Source organism: Lacerta agilis, chromosome 5 (assembly GCF_009819535.1).
Source record: "Lacerta agilis isolate rLacAgi1 chromosome 5, rLacAgi1.pri, whole genome shotgun sequence".
Taxonomy (NCBI): Eukaryota; Metazoa; Chordata; class Lepidosauria; order Squamata; family Lacertidae; genus Lacerta; species Lacerta agilis.
In genome coordinates, this window is record NC_046316.1 from 60,819,862 (window position 1) to 60,836,689 (window position 16,828).

At 43.7% G+C, this 16,828-nt stretch overlaps 1 protein-coding gene across 2 annotated transcripts in view; it reads left to right on the forward strand.

The window, feature by feature from the left end:
- Window positions 1-4,664: 4,664 nt before the first annotated feature.
- The window catches only part of RYK (receptor like tyrosine kinase), a 33,278-nt gene continuing 21,114 nt past the window's right edge, over window positions 4,665-16,828 (forward strand). For both annotated transcript variants that reach the window (XM_033150137.1, XM_033150138.1), the window contains exons 1-3: window positions 4,665-5,077; window positions 13,401-13,522; window positions 15,559-15,658. In XM_033150137.1, the coding sequence (XP_033006028.1) occupies window positions 4,864-5,077; window positions 13,401-13,522; window positions 15,559-15,658 (436 nt within the window). In that variant the 5' untranslated portion in view covers window positions 4,665-4,863. The remainder of the gene's footprint in view (window positions 5,078-13,400; window positions 13,523-15,558; window positions 15,659-16,828) is intronic.

Genomic DNA, 16,828 nt, shown 5'->3' on the forward strand with positions numbered 1-16,828 from the left:
CTCATACATACTGGTTTCTTTCCCCACACACACACACCTCCTTTTTTAGGAGCACTGCTTCCCACATTACATGGCAGCCAAAACACTTGTCACTCTGCTTACAGACACTGCAGTTCCACACAATTTCCAGATGGCTGCATGCATCACCATTAACACACCTGCTTAACAACTCTTCTGCAATATGAAACACATGAGCAGTGACAACTGACAGCCAGTGACTCAAGGTGCGGTGACTTGTGCATTGGGTTAGATAGAACTAATCAAGCAATTTAGCCAAGGACATGACACATGTTCACTGAAGTTCTAGGGTTGCCATATTTTGAAGAGCAAAAAAGAGGACACATTTTCCGACTTCTACTTTTAACTACGGACCACTATGACAACTCTCATTTTACATACCCATGAAAAAGAGGCTGTGTCCTGGAAAAAGAGAACATATGGCAAGCCTAGCTACCTCGCAGGGTTGTTGTGAAACTAAAATGCCGCTTTGATCTCCTTGAAGGACAGACAGGATACAAGTATAGCATATTCACTGACTCCTCGATATAGCAATGCCCTTTTAGTGATCATATGAGGAAAGGAGACATGTAAATCTATGCCTGCCTTTGAGCGTGTCAAATTTTGAGCTGCAGAGCTAAGCATGCTGGAGGGCACGGTTCATCTACAATGTTGTTGTTTTTCCTTTGAGGGAGGAGGACAAGGAGCAGGGGAGAAAGAGACATTTTATCTTTTCCACTGAATTATGCTCTAGTCTGCTAAACATAAAACAGAATCATGTGTGTAATTGGAAACGTAATGCTCAGCTAGCAGTCGGGACAATCAATGGCTTTGTCATCTATTTACCATGAAAATGCTTCAGAAATGTAGGATGAATTAATATTCAGACTACCTTGCAGCCTGGCCAACATTCCAGACACATACAGAAATAGGCGCATAGGCAATGGCCACATGTAAAATCCCAGAGGAAAATCCCTTTCATGCTTAGCACCATTACACCACACACCGCTCCCCTTATAAGGCAAACAAAAGAATGGTATGTAGGCTCCCGACCACAGGCTGTAATAATGTGCAGATGCTCTGCTCTTTTCCAGCTTCAGACCACATGCATCTGCTTATTTAATTCAGTTGCAGTAACAGTTATAGACTTCAATTAATGTTCTTAATGTTCCTAGAATGCTTTCTCCAGAATCTGCTCTGTGTGGAATACTAACTGCCTGCATGCTTGAGTTTTTCTACCCCACATCCATCCTGGAAAAAATTCTGGGAACAAACAGGCTTACTGAATAAATAAATAAATAACCCTCTGCCCTGAGGTGTTCAGAGCATAACTGTCCTCTGATGAAAGCTGCCTTTCCCGCCTAGCTCATTAAAGACAATTTGCTAAGAGAAAGTAGATTGTATAAATTAGATCGGTAGAAACCTGACCAAATATGAGCTTTTAATACACGGCTAAGTTGCTTTTGCAGCCACTAAGTGGGCCTGATTCAGAAAAATGCAACCAGTGCTGCTTGGCAGTGGCTGAAAAACCCAATCCATTATTTTGCTTTATTATCCCTAAAACATTTATACTGTGGAATAAATGCTCTGATGAGGCAGCAGGCAAAAAATAAAAACAATTTAAAACAGCAGTTAAGCCCTTTTAAAAATTAGCAATGAAACAACAAAAATTTTGGAAGGCATTTTTTGAACTAGGCAAAATGACCAGCCAAACCCTCTGCAGGCGTCCTCCTGTGTACATGGGGGAGCACTCTTTAAACACCCTTTAAATGCCCTGTCTACTACCTAGGCCAGGGGTCTGCAACCTTTAAGACCAAAAGAGCCACTTGGACCCGTTTCCGAAGGGAAAAAAAAATCTGGGAGCCGCAAAACCATTGCGACATTTAAAACAAATATAACGCTGCATTTTATTTTAAAAAATCCGATTTAAATTAAAAAAAAAACCGATTTAAATAAAAAAAATCATTCATTTTTATTCACCCTGGGGAACACTACCAGGTCACAGCCTGATCCAAGGTGGGTTGCAACAGCATACAAATATTTGATTTGTTGTTGTTGTTGTTGTTGTTTTAAAAAAATGAGTCCTCAACTGCACACTTGTGTTAAATGTTTGTCCCATGTCTTATTGAAGACTGCTGGCTTTTACAATAATCTTAGTCTCTTTTACCCTTAATATTCCAGACCAGAGGCTATGTTCACCTCTTCCAACCTCCTCTCTTGCTAAATAAAGCACAGAATTGCACCAGAGAAGCCTGTGATGTTTGTGCTGACTTGCATACAGGTGGCTGTAGTAGTTCGTAGTGTTCAAACCTTTTTAGGGGAGTTCCCTGCCCCCTTAATGACAATGGCGATAGATTTTGCACATGAACACAAATCCAAGTTAGGACTCCTCTCTTCCACGCCAACAGGTGCTTTGTCAAGGCTCCCCTAACACACACTCAGGACAGAGGAAAAACTGAAAAACGTCCCGGCCTTGCTCCGGGGCGGAGAGAGACGCGCGCCCGCAAGAGCGCGGTCTGAGGCTGCGAGCGGAACCAGGAGCGAAGGAGGCAGCGGCAGGGAAACAGGCGCCACTTCCTCGACCATTTTTAAAAAGAGGGCTTCCCCCCTCGCCCGCCACCCTCCACCCCTGGCCCAGCCCGCAGCTGCCTACCTCGTCGTCGCCTCGACGCAGCAGCCAGCAGCCTTCTGAGAGGAACCGCGGCCAGCCCTCCCCCGCGGTCCCACGACCCAGCCGAGGAGTCCTGGCCTCCAGTGCCCGTGCGGGGACGCGTCTGAAGGCCCCCTTCCTGCCCCCATCCCGTCCCGCCTCCCAGCTGCCTCTGGATGCCGCGGGGTCCCACATACCCGCCGACCCCGGAGCTCCCCTGTCCGCCCCAAGGCCGCCTCCCACGCTAGGAAGACTCCCGGAGCTGGGCAGGGTTGGTCCCGCCAGGCAGGCTCGGGGGCGGCCTCTCCCATGGGCGCCTGCTTCGGAGGCGGAGGCGGGGTCTTCAAAGTTCCCCCTCCCGCTCGCCCAGCTCCATCTCTTCCCTCGGCTGAGCTGTGCCACCTCTACTGCGTCCCCACCGCCTCTGAGCCCCGCTGCCCCGCTGTTCAAGGCCAGGTGATCCTGGGTACGCCCCTGAGAAGCGCCCTCAGCCTCCGGAGGGCAGACCGCCGGCCAGCTGGAGGGCGGTCGCTGCCAGCTGGAGAAGTGGGCGGGCGTATCCGCCCCGGAGCCGCGGCAGCCGTGTAAAAGAGCCGCATGCGGCTCCGGAGCCGCAGGTTGCTGACCCCCGACCTAGGCCAAAAACACAGTATCCAAAAATATCCACAACTAGAATTGTAGCTCTGAGGCCGGCTGGAGGACATGAGGAAAAGCGGCTGCTGCTGTGCTACCCCACGCGCCAGCTGTTAAGTGAGGAGGCTGAGCAGCCTAAACAAAGCCCTGCTGTGTCTCCAGTCTCTTCAGGGCTTCCTCCGCTCTCACTGATGCCCTCTTTGGGCTCCAGGGAGGGTCTCCTTGCAAGCCACTAGGACTCTCCAGCTCTCCCTGCAGGAGTTGAATGTATTTATTTATTTCCTGGTGCTGCACATATATGCAGTCACGTGCCAGTTGATTGAGCCTGTACTTAGATCTGATTCTAGCACTGGACTGGAACTGCTAGTAATAATGCTGCTGGCTGAAGTGCAGCTGGAACTAGCTAGTCGTTGGGGGGGGGGCTCTGTGCCCACAAAGGAGGGATGGTACAATCCAATTTGAGACATAGCGTTATCTGGACATTGGATCCAACAAAGGTGAGTCATTGAGGGTAAAGCGAAATGGGATGATTTCGATGTTACATGGTTTCCATTCATAATATTAATAAATCTCAGTCTCCCTAGGCCACCAGTACCCCCAAAAGCAATATGGTGGGGGTGGGCTACCTCCAATAATGACAATGAGGACAGTAGAACTCTATGTTTATTGACTATTTTATTCAGCAGACATGTTCTTTTCATATTTATTTATTTTTGTTATGGTTTTATACAAACATTGGTTCTGTCATACAAAACGGTGTGTAGAACAAAAACAAGAGTCTTGCCGCGGCACCTTAAAGACTAACGAATTTTATCATGGTATAACATTTTTCCGTGGACCAGAACTTACTTCATCAGGTGCACGGAGTGTCATTCTCCAGTTAACAGCAATGAAATGCTGAAGTGCAGCCAGTGACAATTCTATCAGCACTTAATATATATGCAAAACGACCCTTCGCAACGTCAGAAATCGGTGATGAGGCGACACTGCTCCTACACAGAGCAGGTTCCTCCGCAGGATTTTAAAAACCAGCTTTGCAGCTGAGATGCCCTCACTCTTACAAGAGAGGTAAACAGCACAATCCAATATGCGTTTACAAATTGCGCACAGGATCCCAGCTCTCAGCGTTCAGTGAAATGGGACGTCGCGGTATACAGAAGGGAGGGGGCGCGGTGGGCAAAAAAAAAAAAAAAAAAAAAGCACCTCTAGTTCGCAGGAGCCCGCCTACCCCTTGTGGGCCCTTTTGCGCAAGCGCGGGAGGAAAGAGAGGCGGGCTGCCGTGTCCGCCGGCGCTAAGCGCACGCGCACTTGGAGTGGGGGCTAGGCCTCGCTCGCTCGCCTGACTCGGCTCCGCCGGAGGGGCGGGCGGAAAAAAGGGGGGGCGCGTGCGCGCGCACGGAGGGAAAGCGAGAGAGAGAGAGAAGGGAAAAGAAAAGAGGCTGCTCCATGACTCCCGGCCCTGAGAGCGCGGGCGCGCGCCGCGGCCGGAGCATGAGCGGCCGCCGCCGAGTGTGAGGGGCTCGCGGGTGGGGAGGGGGCCCGGGTTCCCTCCCCGCCCCGCCGAAGGAGCCGGGAAGCGAGCGATGGTGCGGGGTGGCCGGGGGGATGGAAGCTGCGGCGCTGCTGAGGCGAGGCTGCCCTGCCGCCTCCGCCCCTTCCTCCTCCCTTCCCTGATGCTCCTGCTGTCGGCGGCGGCCTCCGAGGCTCCGGGCGGGTCCGTCGAGCCGGCGCCCCTTCCCGCCGCCGGTCCCGGCCTAAGCGTCTACATGAGCCAGGAGGAGGTGCGGCGCCTCATCGGTGAGTGAGGGGCGGCGGCTGCTGCTGCCTCTCCGCTTGCGCGCCTGCCTGCGAGGGGGGCGGGGGAGGGGACCCCGCGGTGTCTCCGTCCAGGCTCGGCTTCCTCCGGGAGGGAGGGAGGGGAGGGGGATCCCGAGAGGGTCGTGCGGTGGGTGGGGAGCGTCGCCGCCTCGCCGCCCGGCTCTGGCCAGGCACCCCCTTCCCCGCCTGCTCGTGCCTTCGTTCCTTGTACGGCCTTGCTCTGCTAATGCTGCTCAGCGACTCGCCTGCTTGCGAGGGCTTTATGAGAGGGGGCTGGGTTTGGGTTTCGGGGTGGAAACAAAATACGTGGCTGGGGGAGGGAGGGGGGGACCTAATCGCTTCAAATGTGCTTCACGGTGCAAATTCCCAAATCCGCTCTTTGCAACTGCCCGCTTACATTCTCCACCCAAAAGGCCACCCCAAACCACTTCATGGTGAAGGAGGAGGGAGCGGGAGAAGCCTAGAACCAAGGCCAGCAGCAGACTTTCCTTGGCGGGTGGGTGTGTTTTGCAAATAGTGACGGTCGCACTCAGTTCAGACTCAAGCCCCTTTACGTGCTACAAGGGTTTGTTTGTGGTACTGCTTGTACAGTGCATACACAATAAATTATTTTATGCAGCTCTGCCCTAGAAGTTCATGCTGTGAGATACTAAATCCTTAAGACCTGACTGGGTAAACACTTTATACCTTATGTTAATTTGTTTATCTTGTTCCTAGCATATTGACTGCTTTATGAAATGTACCAAAACATGACAGATTTTGCCTACACTCCAAAGTGAACACTGAAATTCTTAAGTAAATGTGTTTTTGGATGGAAGGGTCAGTGATGTCCTTCATTTCGTCACCCTAGTCCTGCTTAAGCCTTGTTAATGGAAACACAAGTCACAGAAATAAAATTTTACATGCCATAACACATCAGTTTATTCCAATATTGTATGTATTTTCAAAAAATGAATTTGTAAACATTTGAATGGCACATTGTATATCCAATACCTATTATTGAAGCTGTTGATTTGTACATGCAGTAATGAATCTTCACAGACACTTACAAAGACATATTTTACTCAGGAGTAAGCAGTCCTGCAAATATGTCTGCCAAAGTTACCAGCTCAAAATAATTATTATTAACTCATTTGTTCATGTATACATTAATGTTCTTCCCCCTGTCTCTTCTACGTTACAAAAAATAAAATATAACTGGTTTTCTCATTGAAATGCTTACTTGCCACAGGTGACTAGACAAGTGCATATTTATGAGTCTCTGGTTAACTAGACGTTGGGATGGGGAGAAATGATAATTAAAGTAAGCAATCTTCAAAACTGAAATTTGCCAATACATAAAGGTACAGTAGTTTGATGTAGGTGATTTTACTTCTGTCAAAGAAACAGTTTTTCACAATTTGTTTATAAATTTGCTACAGTATAACAGTGTTCTCTGTACAAGTCTATTTTCATAGCTTGGAAATTTATATTATTAACAACATTTAGTTTTTAGCCAGATGCTTGTCTTTAGATGTGCTGGCTTGCTCTCCTGATGCTGCCTTAAACTAGGTAATTTATCTGAGGTCACAGAGGCTTTCTATAGTTTCAAGGGGGCCTGAGAATAGGTTTTGACCAGGATGTCATGGAAGTAAAGAATCCCTTACGTGGAGGAAGGTGTTAAGCGTGATTAAATAAGAAACTGACAGAAGACGGATTCATCTTAAATTTTGTAGGATGGGTATAACTGCAGAAAGAGGGGTGTTACAATGGGTTCCTGTATGTTTGCCTAGCAGTTCAACTTGATGGGGTTGTGTATATCTCAGACTCATCGGATTGGGACTAGGTACACATAATGTCTTGTGGTAAAGTTTTCACAATTGTGAATGGATAAAATACTCTTCATAGAATCATAGTTAGAAATGACTCAAAGGATCATCTAGTCCAACCTCTTGCAATGCAGGAATATGCAGCTGTCCCACGTGGCATTATCAGCACCATGCTCTGAATAGCTGAGCTATCCAGTGGTGTAAATCCACTCCAGTCTTGTGTGGGTATACACAAGGTACTTCAGAACTTCCCAGTTAGACCAGTGTTTTTCAACCTTTTTTGGGCAAAGGCACACTTGTTTCATGAAAAAAATCACGAGGCACACCACCATTAGAAAATGTTAAAAAATTTAACTCTGTGCCTATATTGACTATATATAAAGTAATTCTCTTGAATTTTTCAATTTTCCCCACGGCACACCAGGCAACATCTCGCGGCACACTAGTGTGCCGCGGAACAGTGGTTGAAAAACACTGAGTTAGACTGATGTGGCAACTTCAAAAGTTCATAACTTCTCTCTTTTAAAGCTATCAAACTGGTTGCAGGACATTATTTTCTCTGGCAGGTCACTAAGATTATTTACAAGACCTTCTTTACTCACATCTTCATAATCCTAGCAACATAATTGTCTTCACTTTTTCAAACTTATCTACGGAACAAGGATGATGGAAATCATTACAAAACCAGAACCTTTAAGATTCTAAAAATAGCTTGGGGGGTCCAGGCATGCCAGTAGTACTTCTGCCTGTACACCGCCAGTTTCCTTTTCCTGTTGCATATCTATGTTATTTACTTCAGCTGTAACTCTGCTTTCCTGTGGACTTGTGCAGAGAATATTGTATCACAGAGAAATAAAACAAAAAGTGAAAAAGCCTGTTTTCTTTGTAATTCTTGCTATACTTGCCGTAGCATCTCTTCACCTAACATTTTCAAAGCCATCCTATCTCTTAGTTGATACATTGCAACTTACTGCTCCGATGGTATTGGGGAGTCTTCTGGTAATAATGTACTGTAAAGTTATAATTAAATATAGGTACTGTATCTAATGATTTATGCACAGGTACTGAAAGTTGTTTCTGGAGCACTTGAAGTTTCCCTTTCAGCAGCTTTCATTACTAATACCCAAATAGATTATAAAATGCTTTTTTCAAAAGCATTTTGGGGGGCAAAAGCTGGGAGGGAAACTCAGAAAAGCTCTAGCAGATGTTCACATCTGTATCACTGCCTGATAAATTGTATCCAAATTCCCACTCAGTTGAGCTGTTTCTACCTGATTTTCAGCTATTCTCTTAGCCCGTGGCAGTCACCTGCGCACCACATTCCTGCCTCTCCTGTGTAAAGGCATTTCAGGGTGCTGCAGTTGTTGAGAGACTAATTTATTGAATTGGTGTGTGAGGAAACAGAATATTTGTTGGTGTAGCACCAAACAATGGTTTAGCATTCTAATGTGTGAAGAGAGCCAGTGCTTGCTAGGTGTCTTATTTTCCATTAAGTTTGAACTGCTGAATTTGAGCTACTTACGTACTATCTATATTTACTGTTCTATTTTGATCTGATATTTGGATATGGCTGTTAATTTGAATTAAGTGCTTCTCTTAACAAAATATGAAGATACCGCATATTGAAAGACTTGCAGCTTTTAGTGTATAAGGCTGAGGTGTGTTAAAATTATTGAATACTGTACTTAACCTTTTTAGATTTCTTGTATGTCACCATCTCATCAGTCGTATGGTCCTACTTGAATATATCTGCCTGGAGTTGTCTGATATATTGCAGAACAATTATTTCTTAGCTGAAAACTGTCCTTTAACATAGTGCTCAGGGAGAAAAGATGACTACACAGTAACAATTACTGAAGGCAAAACAACCTTGAGGAAGGAGCTTACTTTGTTAAGTTGGCTGTCTGTATCTTCTTTGAGGATGCTCCAGCTTATTAAATATCTAAGTCTGAGATGGTAGAGACAGATGCTAAAATGGCTGAATATGTTTTCCAGTTGTACAAAGGAGCTGTGCATGTACAGCTGATACAGATGTGTTTCACGTTTCCCATTGCTCTAGATGGGGCAGCCTATATCCATCTGGGATCACTAGGCAGAGTGGAACTCAAGCTTAGATAAAGATCATTTTGTGCAGATTAGAGTGCCTGGATAAATTCCAGAGCCAAATTGTTAGGGCATGAATAAAATTAATGCTGGCCAGAACTTCATTCTGATGCCCACAAATTTGAAATATGTGCACTAACTCTAGATGTAAAAGTATGTTGATGCAGCAGTATTTGTTGTCATGAGATGAGCAATGACACACCAGGACCTGAAAGAACTTTAGATCTTTATTACACTTTTGCTCTGAATATTCATGCCTAAAGAATTTTGAAAGGATGAATGTTTACTATATATCTAAACACTCAGTATTCTAATAAAATATATCATTTTACTAATTCTGTGCTGATGGTTTATTACACTGTCGTGATTTCTCTCCCCCTTCATGGTTCAGAAATTTTAGTGCAGTGTGCTGTTTTTGAGTATGTTTTATATAATGTGGACAATTGCTTTTAGAGTTGGTGCCAAACTTCAGAATTCTCAGTCATTGGATTTTAAAGTCAGGATTTTAAAGTCAGGACTCCAGAAGGGACTCTTAAGTGATTAAGGCCTTCCCCAAGGCTCTATAACCTTTTGTGTGCTCAGTTACTCTATGTGATGGTGCCTACAGGATGCAGTGTTTTCAGTAAGTGGTTCATATTCTTCTGGACCTGTGAATGACACTGTAGGGGTGGGAATCTACTCCTGGAGGACTGTAGTAGATGCAGAGGTCTCTAGGTCCCTTTGCATTCTTGGTGACTGTTCAACCCACTAAAGTGTGTAGAGTAGCATTCCCCAATCTGGTGCCCTCTAATCTTTTGGACTACAGTTGTCATCATCCCTGACCATGCTTTATGGGGCTGATAGGAGTTGGAGGCCAGTACAGATGGAGGGCACTAGGTTGGAGAAGCCTTGTCTTGAGTTTCATTAGTAATTCCCAAAATTTGAAGAATAACTGATTGATTATGAGATGTCCAGTGGTTGTCTTTGTAATAATAGATTTTAAAGTTTGAAACTAATTTGTTATGCTTTGCCTTCAGATAGATGGTGTCTGTACAATTCTAGCTATATAGCCCAGCAAAACTAGCATGATGCTTTTGTGCACAGTGGTGTCCTTTAGGTTCACTTGATTCCTATGAAGCGCCTAAGCCAGGTGTCCCCGGACTTACCGGACCTCGGGCCGCTTCCTCCAGCGCTGATCACACTCTCGGGTTGACGGAGCACCGGAAATTGCTTGTGCGCATGCACGTCATTTCCAGCGCACTTTCAGGTCGGCATAACACCAGAAATAGCTTGTGTGCATGCGCATGGGCCTCGGGAGACCCAGAAGTGCGCTGGAAATGAAGCATACGCACAAGCTATTTCCGTCGCTCCGCTGACCCGAAAGTAGGCAGCTGCGCCGGTAAGAGCGGGCTGTGGGGGTCGCCTGGGACCGGATAAATGAGCCCCTCAGGCCTCCTCCAGCTTGCAGGCCTTAGTCTGGGAACCCCTGCTCTAAGCCTACCGCTCACTGCCCCCTTTTTCTCTTTTGAAAAAGTACATAGAGCTGAAGAAGGAAGTTGTAATAGGTGCACTTTCTCACTTCCTCTTTCAGCTCTGTGTTTTTAATGGTTCCGATTAATTCTACTTGACTTTTATCCGGATTGCTTGAAAAGTGAAGTATGTGCCTATAGGCATGCTTGCCCATTTTTAAAAGATGCAAAAAGCAACATGAAATTAGTCAGAGTTATCTAGTTCTTCGATCCAGGATCTCTTCCTTAGCTTCCTTTAATTAGCTATGAAAGGCTGTGTACATACCATACATTCAAACTTTAATCTCCCTCCCCCCAAAAAAGAATCCTGGGAACTATAGTGAAGGGGGCTGAGAATTGCAATGTTTTCAAGGTAAACTACAGTTCCCAAGATTCTTTGGAGATGAGAAATCTGCTTTAAATGTATGGTGCACAGCCTAAATGATGTAGAATGTCTTCTATTTAGCATGATTTGTTGTAGCAGGCACAATTAACAATCCTGCCCTAATACCTCATAGTAAACAAATTTATTCAGTCATGAATTGCATTATGGTGAATGGGAAGAGAAACAAAGACATTCTGAAGGGTCCCTTTGGCACTACTGTGGCAACTGAAGGCATGAATTTTAGCTACATTAGGATTTTTGTTCCTATGTTTTGTGTATTCAATAGTATCCATGAGAATTTACATTTGTTGTGTTTCTTCTTAGTTTGTGCCAGAAGTTCTCAAATCTCTTGTTACATTTATGTCTCAACTATGAAACTTGGTGAAGCTCAAACAAAATCAATTGGTTGGGAGCAGCATAAATTTTCATGATGATGTAAGCCCCAAGGGAACAAAACTGAGAAATCACTTGGCCTGCTGGCCTTGCACAGCATCAAGTGAGAGAGGAAAGGGACATATTTGTGCAGTTTCCACCTTCTCATATCATAAGGTGCACACATGAACTGGATTGCAAAATAGAAGTTGGAAATATCTTCTGCTCCATGAGACTGAATAGAATTGTGAACTGTAGGATCATGCCAGTTCCTGCAGGTCATTCAGTGGATATTAGCTTTTGCTATGCATGGTTGTTGGTAAGATGTTAAATGTAGCAGAATATGTAAGTCAGAGGAATGTGATTAATGTAATAATGTGATTTTGTGCACACTTGGTTAAGAGGAAAACTTGTATTGCATGCTTCCAAGTCCACATACAAAGGCTTTCTTAGAAAAGTCCCATCTGAATGATTATGGATGATAGCTGAAATTTCTGATAAAGCATTCTAACTTTTAAAAAGCTACCCACTTGCTAAAAAGAAAGGCAAACTGGCACATAGAAATTGTTTTAATTTACAGGAGACACAAGGAACATAAGCTATAAAGATGAAGATAATACTAAAATTGCTTCTAGTAATTCAAACTCTGTTGAACGTTTAGAAAATGAAACCCACCTATTGTTTGTCTGTCTTGCTCCTCAAGGGGGGGGGAGTTCTCACAAGAGCCCCTCTTAAATAAACAAAAATCACTTTCCCATGCTAATTGAGGAGAGCTTTTTGTATTTTCTAAAACTGCAAAGATTTAAAGCTCTTTTATGCAACAGCCCCTTGAAAAAGCCACGGTTTTGTTAAGACTTCTAGAGTGACATGATCCATTTTTGTAATGAATACAAGGGTTCCTCAGCATCCTTCATTCTAAGAATAAAATCTCTGCCTCTCCTTGTCTGCTTCATAATGTGTTATGTTAAAATCTTTAAAGAATGACCTTGTATTTCTGTGGTATGGCATAAGCCTACCTTCTTGTTCTATGCTTGATTTAATTTATTCTCTCTGGTTTATGTCCAAGTGTGGAGCACAAAGATATATGTTAATGTGATTTAGGGTTTGCCTGTGCAAAACAGTGTTTCCTCTTAAAATCTAAAGGAAAAAAAACACAAAAAACCAGGCCTTGTCATGTGGTTTGCTTTAAATTAGGTAAGATCCAGTAACAAGAAACTAGATCCTTGAGCCTTAAGCTTTCTATATATGAGCTTGCTTAATGGGGTCTGCAAGTCAGAAGAGTTTTAAAGTAGATTTGTTTAGTTGATTCCATAAAAGTTTTTCTTTATGCCAGTTAAATACCGTAAGTTATTCAATTATTATTCTGTTGTTTTGTCTGCAATTAAAGAGTCTATGTACACGTTTCCTTGGACATTCATAACTTTTTGTAGTGTATTCCTTATCTCCTTCCATACTTTTTCCATACTAGACATGACTTAGCCCATAGTCAGGTATTTCATAGCAGCTTTTTAAAACAACAACAACAAAAACAACAACAACCAAACATTGACACACACCCCTTAGCCTCATCAGAACTGTGGGGAAGAGGGATGCTTTAGTCCTTTGCTCCTGCTGTGGTCCTGATTGGAATTGATGTGGGATTGGGGGAGACTGCACCAGCTATACACAATAGGAGGAAAGTTTCCATTGATGCTAAGGACTCATTAATCTATTCTACCTGAGATTTTATCAATTCCAAAGCCTGTTTTGCATGCTGTATTAATTCATAGTTTATAATAAAGGTTTATTCTAGGCTTATTGCTCAGAGTTGGTTTTGTGAAAACAAACCACAAGCCCATGCTCCCATGCCACAACAAGCCAGGCTCTGGCTTGTTTCCTCCCCCATTAAGGAGTAGAGAAGGAGCTGTGTGTTGGTTTGTGTGTGTGTGTGTGAGAGAGAGAGAGAGAGAAAAAAAACTGTAGTTGATTTTAAACATTTCTTTAAATGTTGAAGGTGAATTGGGTGAAACTGGCTTAACTGGCACTAAATGTTAGTTTTCTTCCTCTTAAACAAGTAATCTTTATTTCTTGTTTACTAAATTGCCTGTGGCTGTAGCTTAGCATTTAACTTCATTTCCACCCCCCTCTTTGTTTTAAACATGTTTTAGGTATTGATGCAGAACTTTATTATGTGAGAAATGACCTTATCAATCACTACGCTCTGTCCTTTAATCTGCTGGTACCAAGTGAGACAAACAGCCTCCATTTCAGTTGGCATTCCAAGGCCAAGGTAAGCACCAACTACTATTTTATGTGGATGAGTTAAGCAACAGTATTCATTGTGTGGCATTGGAGGGCTTAACCAGGGTGGGTAACCTAAGACTACATGTGTAAGGTGTGCTACAGCTGGTATAACACACTGCTGCTTTGTAGCAGTTGTGGTGGGGTTTTGAGACCCTTTGCTGCCTGGAGCAGTTGCATGGATTCTATCCACCCCATCATCAACTCCAAGCATGAAGCTGGGGGAAGGAAGCAGAAGTCCATGAACTTGTGCAGTGTGTGTCCATGATCAACAGCCCATTCTTAAGTATTGTCCATTTGGAAGTAAACTCCATTGCATCCGTAAAACCCCAGTGTACACTTACCAATGAGAAAGTATTATTGAACACAGTGGGATTTATTTCTTATTAGATATGCACTTTGTTGTTGTTTAGTCGTTTAGTCGTGTCCGACTCTTAGTGATCCCATGGACCAAAGCACGCCAGGTACTCCTGTCTTCCACTGCATCCTACAGTTTGGTCAGACACATGTTGGGAGCTTCGAAAACACTGTCCAACCATCTCGTCCTCTGTCGTCCCCTTCTCCTTGTGCCCTCAATCTTTCCCAACATCAGGGTCTTTTCCAGGGAGTCTTCTCTTCTCATGAGGTGGCCAAAGTATTAGACCCTCAGCTTCAGGATCTGTCCGTCCAGTGAGCACTCAGGGCTGATTTCCTTCAGAATGGATAGGTTTGATCTTCTTGCAGTCCATGGGACTCTCAAGAGTCTCCTCCAGCACCATAATTCAAAAGCATCAATTCTTCGGCGATCAGCCTTCTTTATGGTCCAGCTCTCACTAGGATTGCACTTAAAAAGTATAGTGTGTGAGAAGGCTTTTCTCTTCATCTCATAGGCTTGATTCAAATGACTTGTCCTAAACACAGTTTAGTTTTCATGAATGAGCTTTAGGCTTGTGTGCTGCTTCATCTTTAAATACACAAGAGTCCCGTCCCCCCCGTCCCCCATTTCTCAGTAGCTATAGTTTGCCCAATTCAGATATCTGTAAACAGGATTGGAAACCATACAACATGTATTACCGTAAATTTTATCAGTGCACACATGAGTCAGAAACGTTATTTGACATTTAAAAGGACAGCTGGCTTTGGTTTGATTATTTAAATATAATTAAAACAGTATATGATTAAAACAGTGATATTTTGGCATCCAGCTTAATAAAGCTGAAATATTAACTGTTCTGGCTATGTGGAAAACTAGGTCCTTGGGTATGTTGTTGTAAATATGAAATTATAGTGATTAAGTTGGATATGATGATTTAAAGCAATGATTGAGTTAAGAAGTATTCAGTGGTGCCCCGCTAGACAAAAATAATTCGTTCTACGAGTGTCTAGCGAAGCGGCAATGCAGCGCGGAGGTTTTCACGCCAAAAAAATTTTTTTTTTCCGTCTTGCGAGGCAGCCCCATTGACATTTTCATCTTGCAGGGCAGCCTTCCGCTAGCGAATGCCGTACGTCTAGCAAGTTTTTCGTCTAGTGAGACATTCGTCTAGCGGGGCACCACTGTAGTATAAAGCAATAGATATTAGAAAACCATGTGGAGAGTTTGAGGGAAGTCATGGCCCTAAAAGGCCAAAATGTTAAATGAATGAAAATATAAATGTGATAGTTTTTCAATGTATTTATATATAAAATAATAATAATGATGATGATATTTTTAAAAAAGGAAATGTGTTTTTCTGGCAGAAAGTGATTCCTGCCTGTCACTTTGTATTGGTCATCTCCACATCTTGGTATGTTTTAGTATCTGTTCTGCTTACAGATCACTTTTTCTGGTTTTGATCCAGGATTCTACACTCCCCCCTAATAATTGCTTGGTTGAGATGCACATAGATTAAGGGAATGTTTGATTTCATCCTCTGAATTTACCTTGTTCATTTTTGTTGGACACTTAGCAACACGCTTCTGATAATTTGGTTCTTAATTTATCAGTGCAAATACATACCCTTTTATTGAGCATATTTTCTTTTTGGCTTGTTCTGCATATCATTACAGATTGAATATAAACTGGGGTTTCAAGTTGATAATCTATTGGCTATGGATATGCCACAAGCAAATATTTCTGAACAAGGAGAAGTCCCTCGTACGTTATCAGGTAAGTAGTCTTTCATTACACAAACTGTAATGCTATGTGCTGATGGGAATACCTTCACTGCCATGATTCATGTGCTGGCAACCTCACAGTTGAACTACTGTAATGTGTTAGTTACAGGTGGGTAGCCGTGTTGGTCTGCCATAGTCGAAACAGAATAGAAAATTCTTTCCAGTAGCACCTTAGAGACCAACTGAGTTTGTTCTTGGTATGAGCTTTCGTGTGCATGCACACGAAAGCTCATACCAAGAACAAACTCAGTTGGTCTCTAAGGTGCTGCTGGAAAGAATTTTCTACTGTAATGTGCTTCATGTGGTTTTTCCTTTGGGATTGATCTGCACACTGCAGCTGGCGCAGTGCACTGTGACCCAGTTGTGGAGTGAAGTACCTGGATGTGCAGCTATGACTCACATGCTGAGGGAATTGCTCTGGCTGCCAGTTAGCTACTAGGGTGTGCTCAAGGTCTGCTATTAGCATATGATCCTTGGAAGAATGAATGTAAAGTCTGTAATAAAATTAAAATAAATCCCTGGACAACTCAGGTCCAGGTTTACTTGATGGATTGCCTGCCCATGTATAGAACTGTAAGTTCACTTAGATTGCATGGGGAAATTTTACTTGTGGCACCAAACCCTACAGAATATCACAAGGCGGTGGCCCCAAAATGGACATTTCCTCCACCCATTGCACATGCACCATGGAATGCCCTTCCTTCTGAAATACAGTGGACCCTCCAGATACGAACTTAATTCGTTCCGGGGGTCCGTACATACCCCGAAAAGTCCGCATCTAGTGGGCCGATTCTGCGCACACATGCAGCGCGATAGAGCGCTTCTGTGCATGCGCACGTGTCGAAACCTAGAAGTATACACTTCCGGGTTTGCCTTGTTCGCAACCTGAAAGTTACGTTACCCGAAGGTAACATAACCCGAGGGTCCACTGTATGTGAAGCACCATCCCATTAGTTTTTTCAGATGTGTTGTAAAATCAGGCTTTCCCTGACTTGTAGAACAGGACCCTGTTTTTCCAAGATTTCTCTTACCTGTTTTCAAGTGTGTATTTTAGAGATTTGCTTAGCGATTTTAAGCATTAAGCTGTTTGGAAAAAATTTAAAATAAAAATAAACTTTTAGTGCGTCTGCTTTGAGTATGTTAGCTGAAACCCTATATAAGC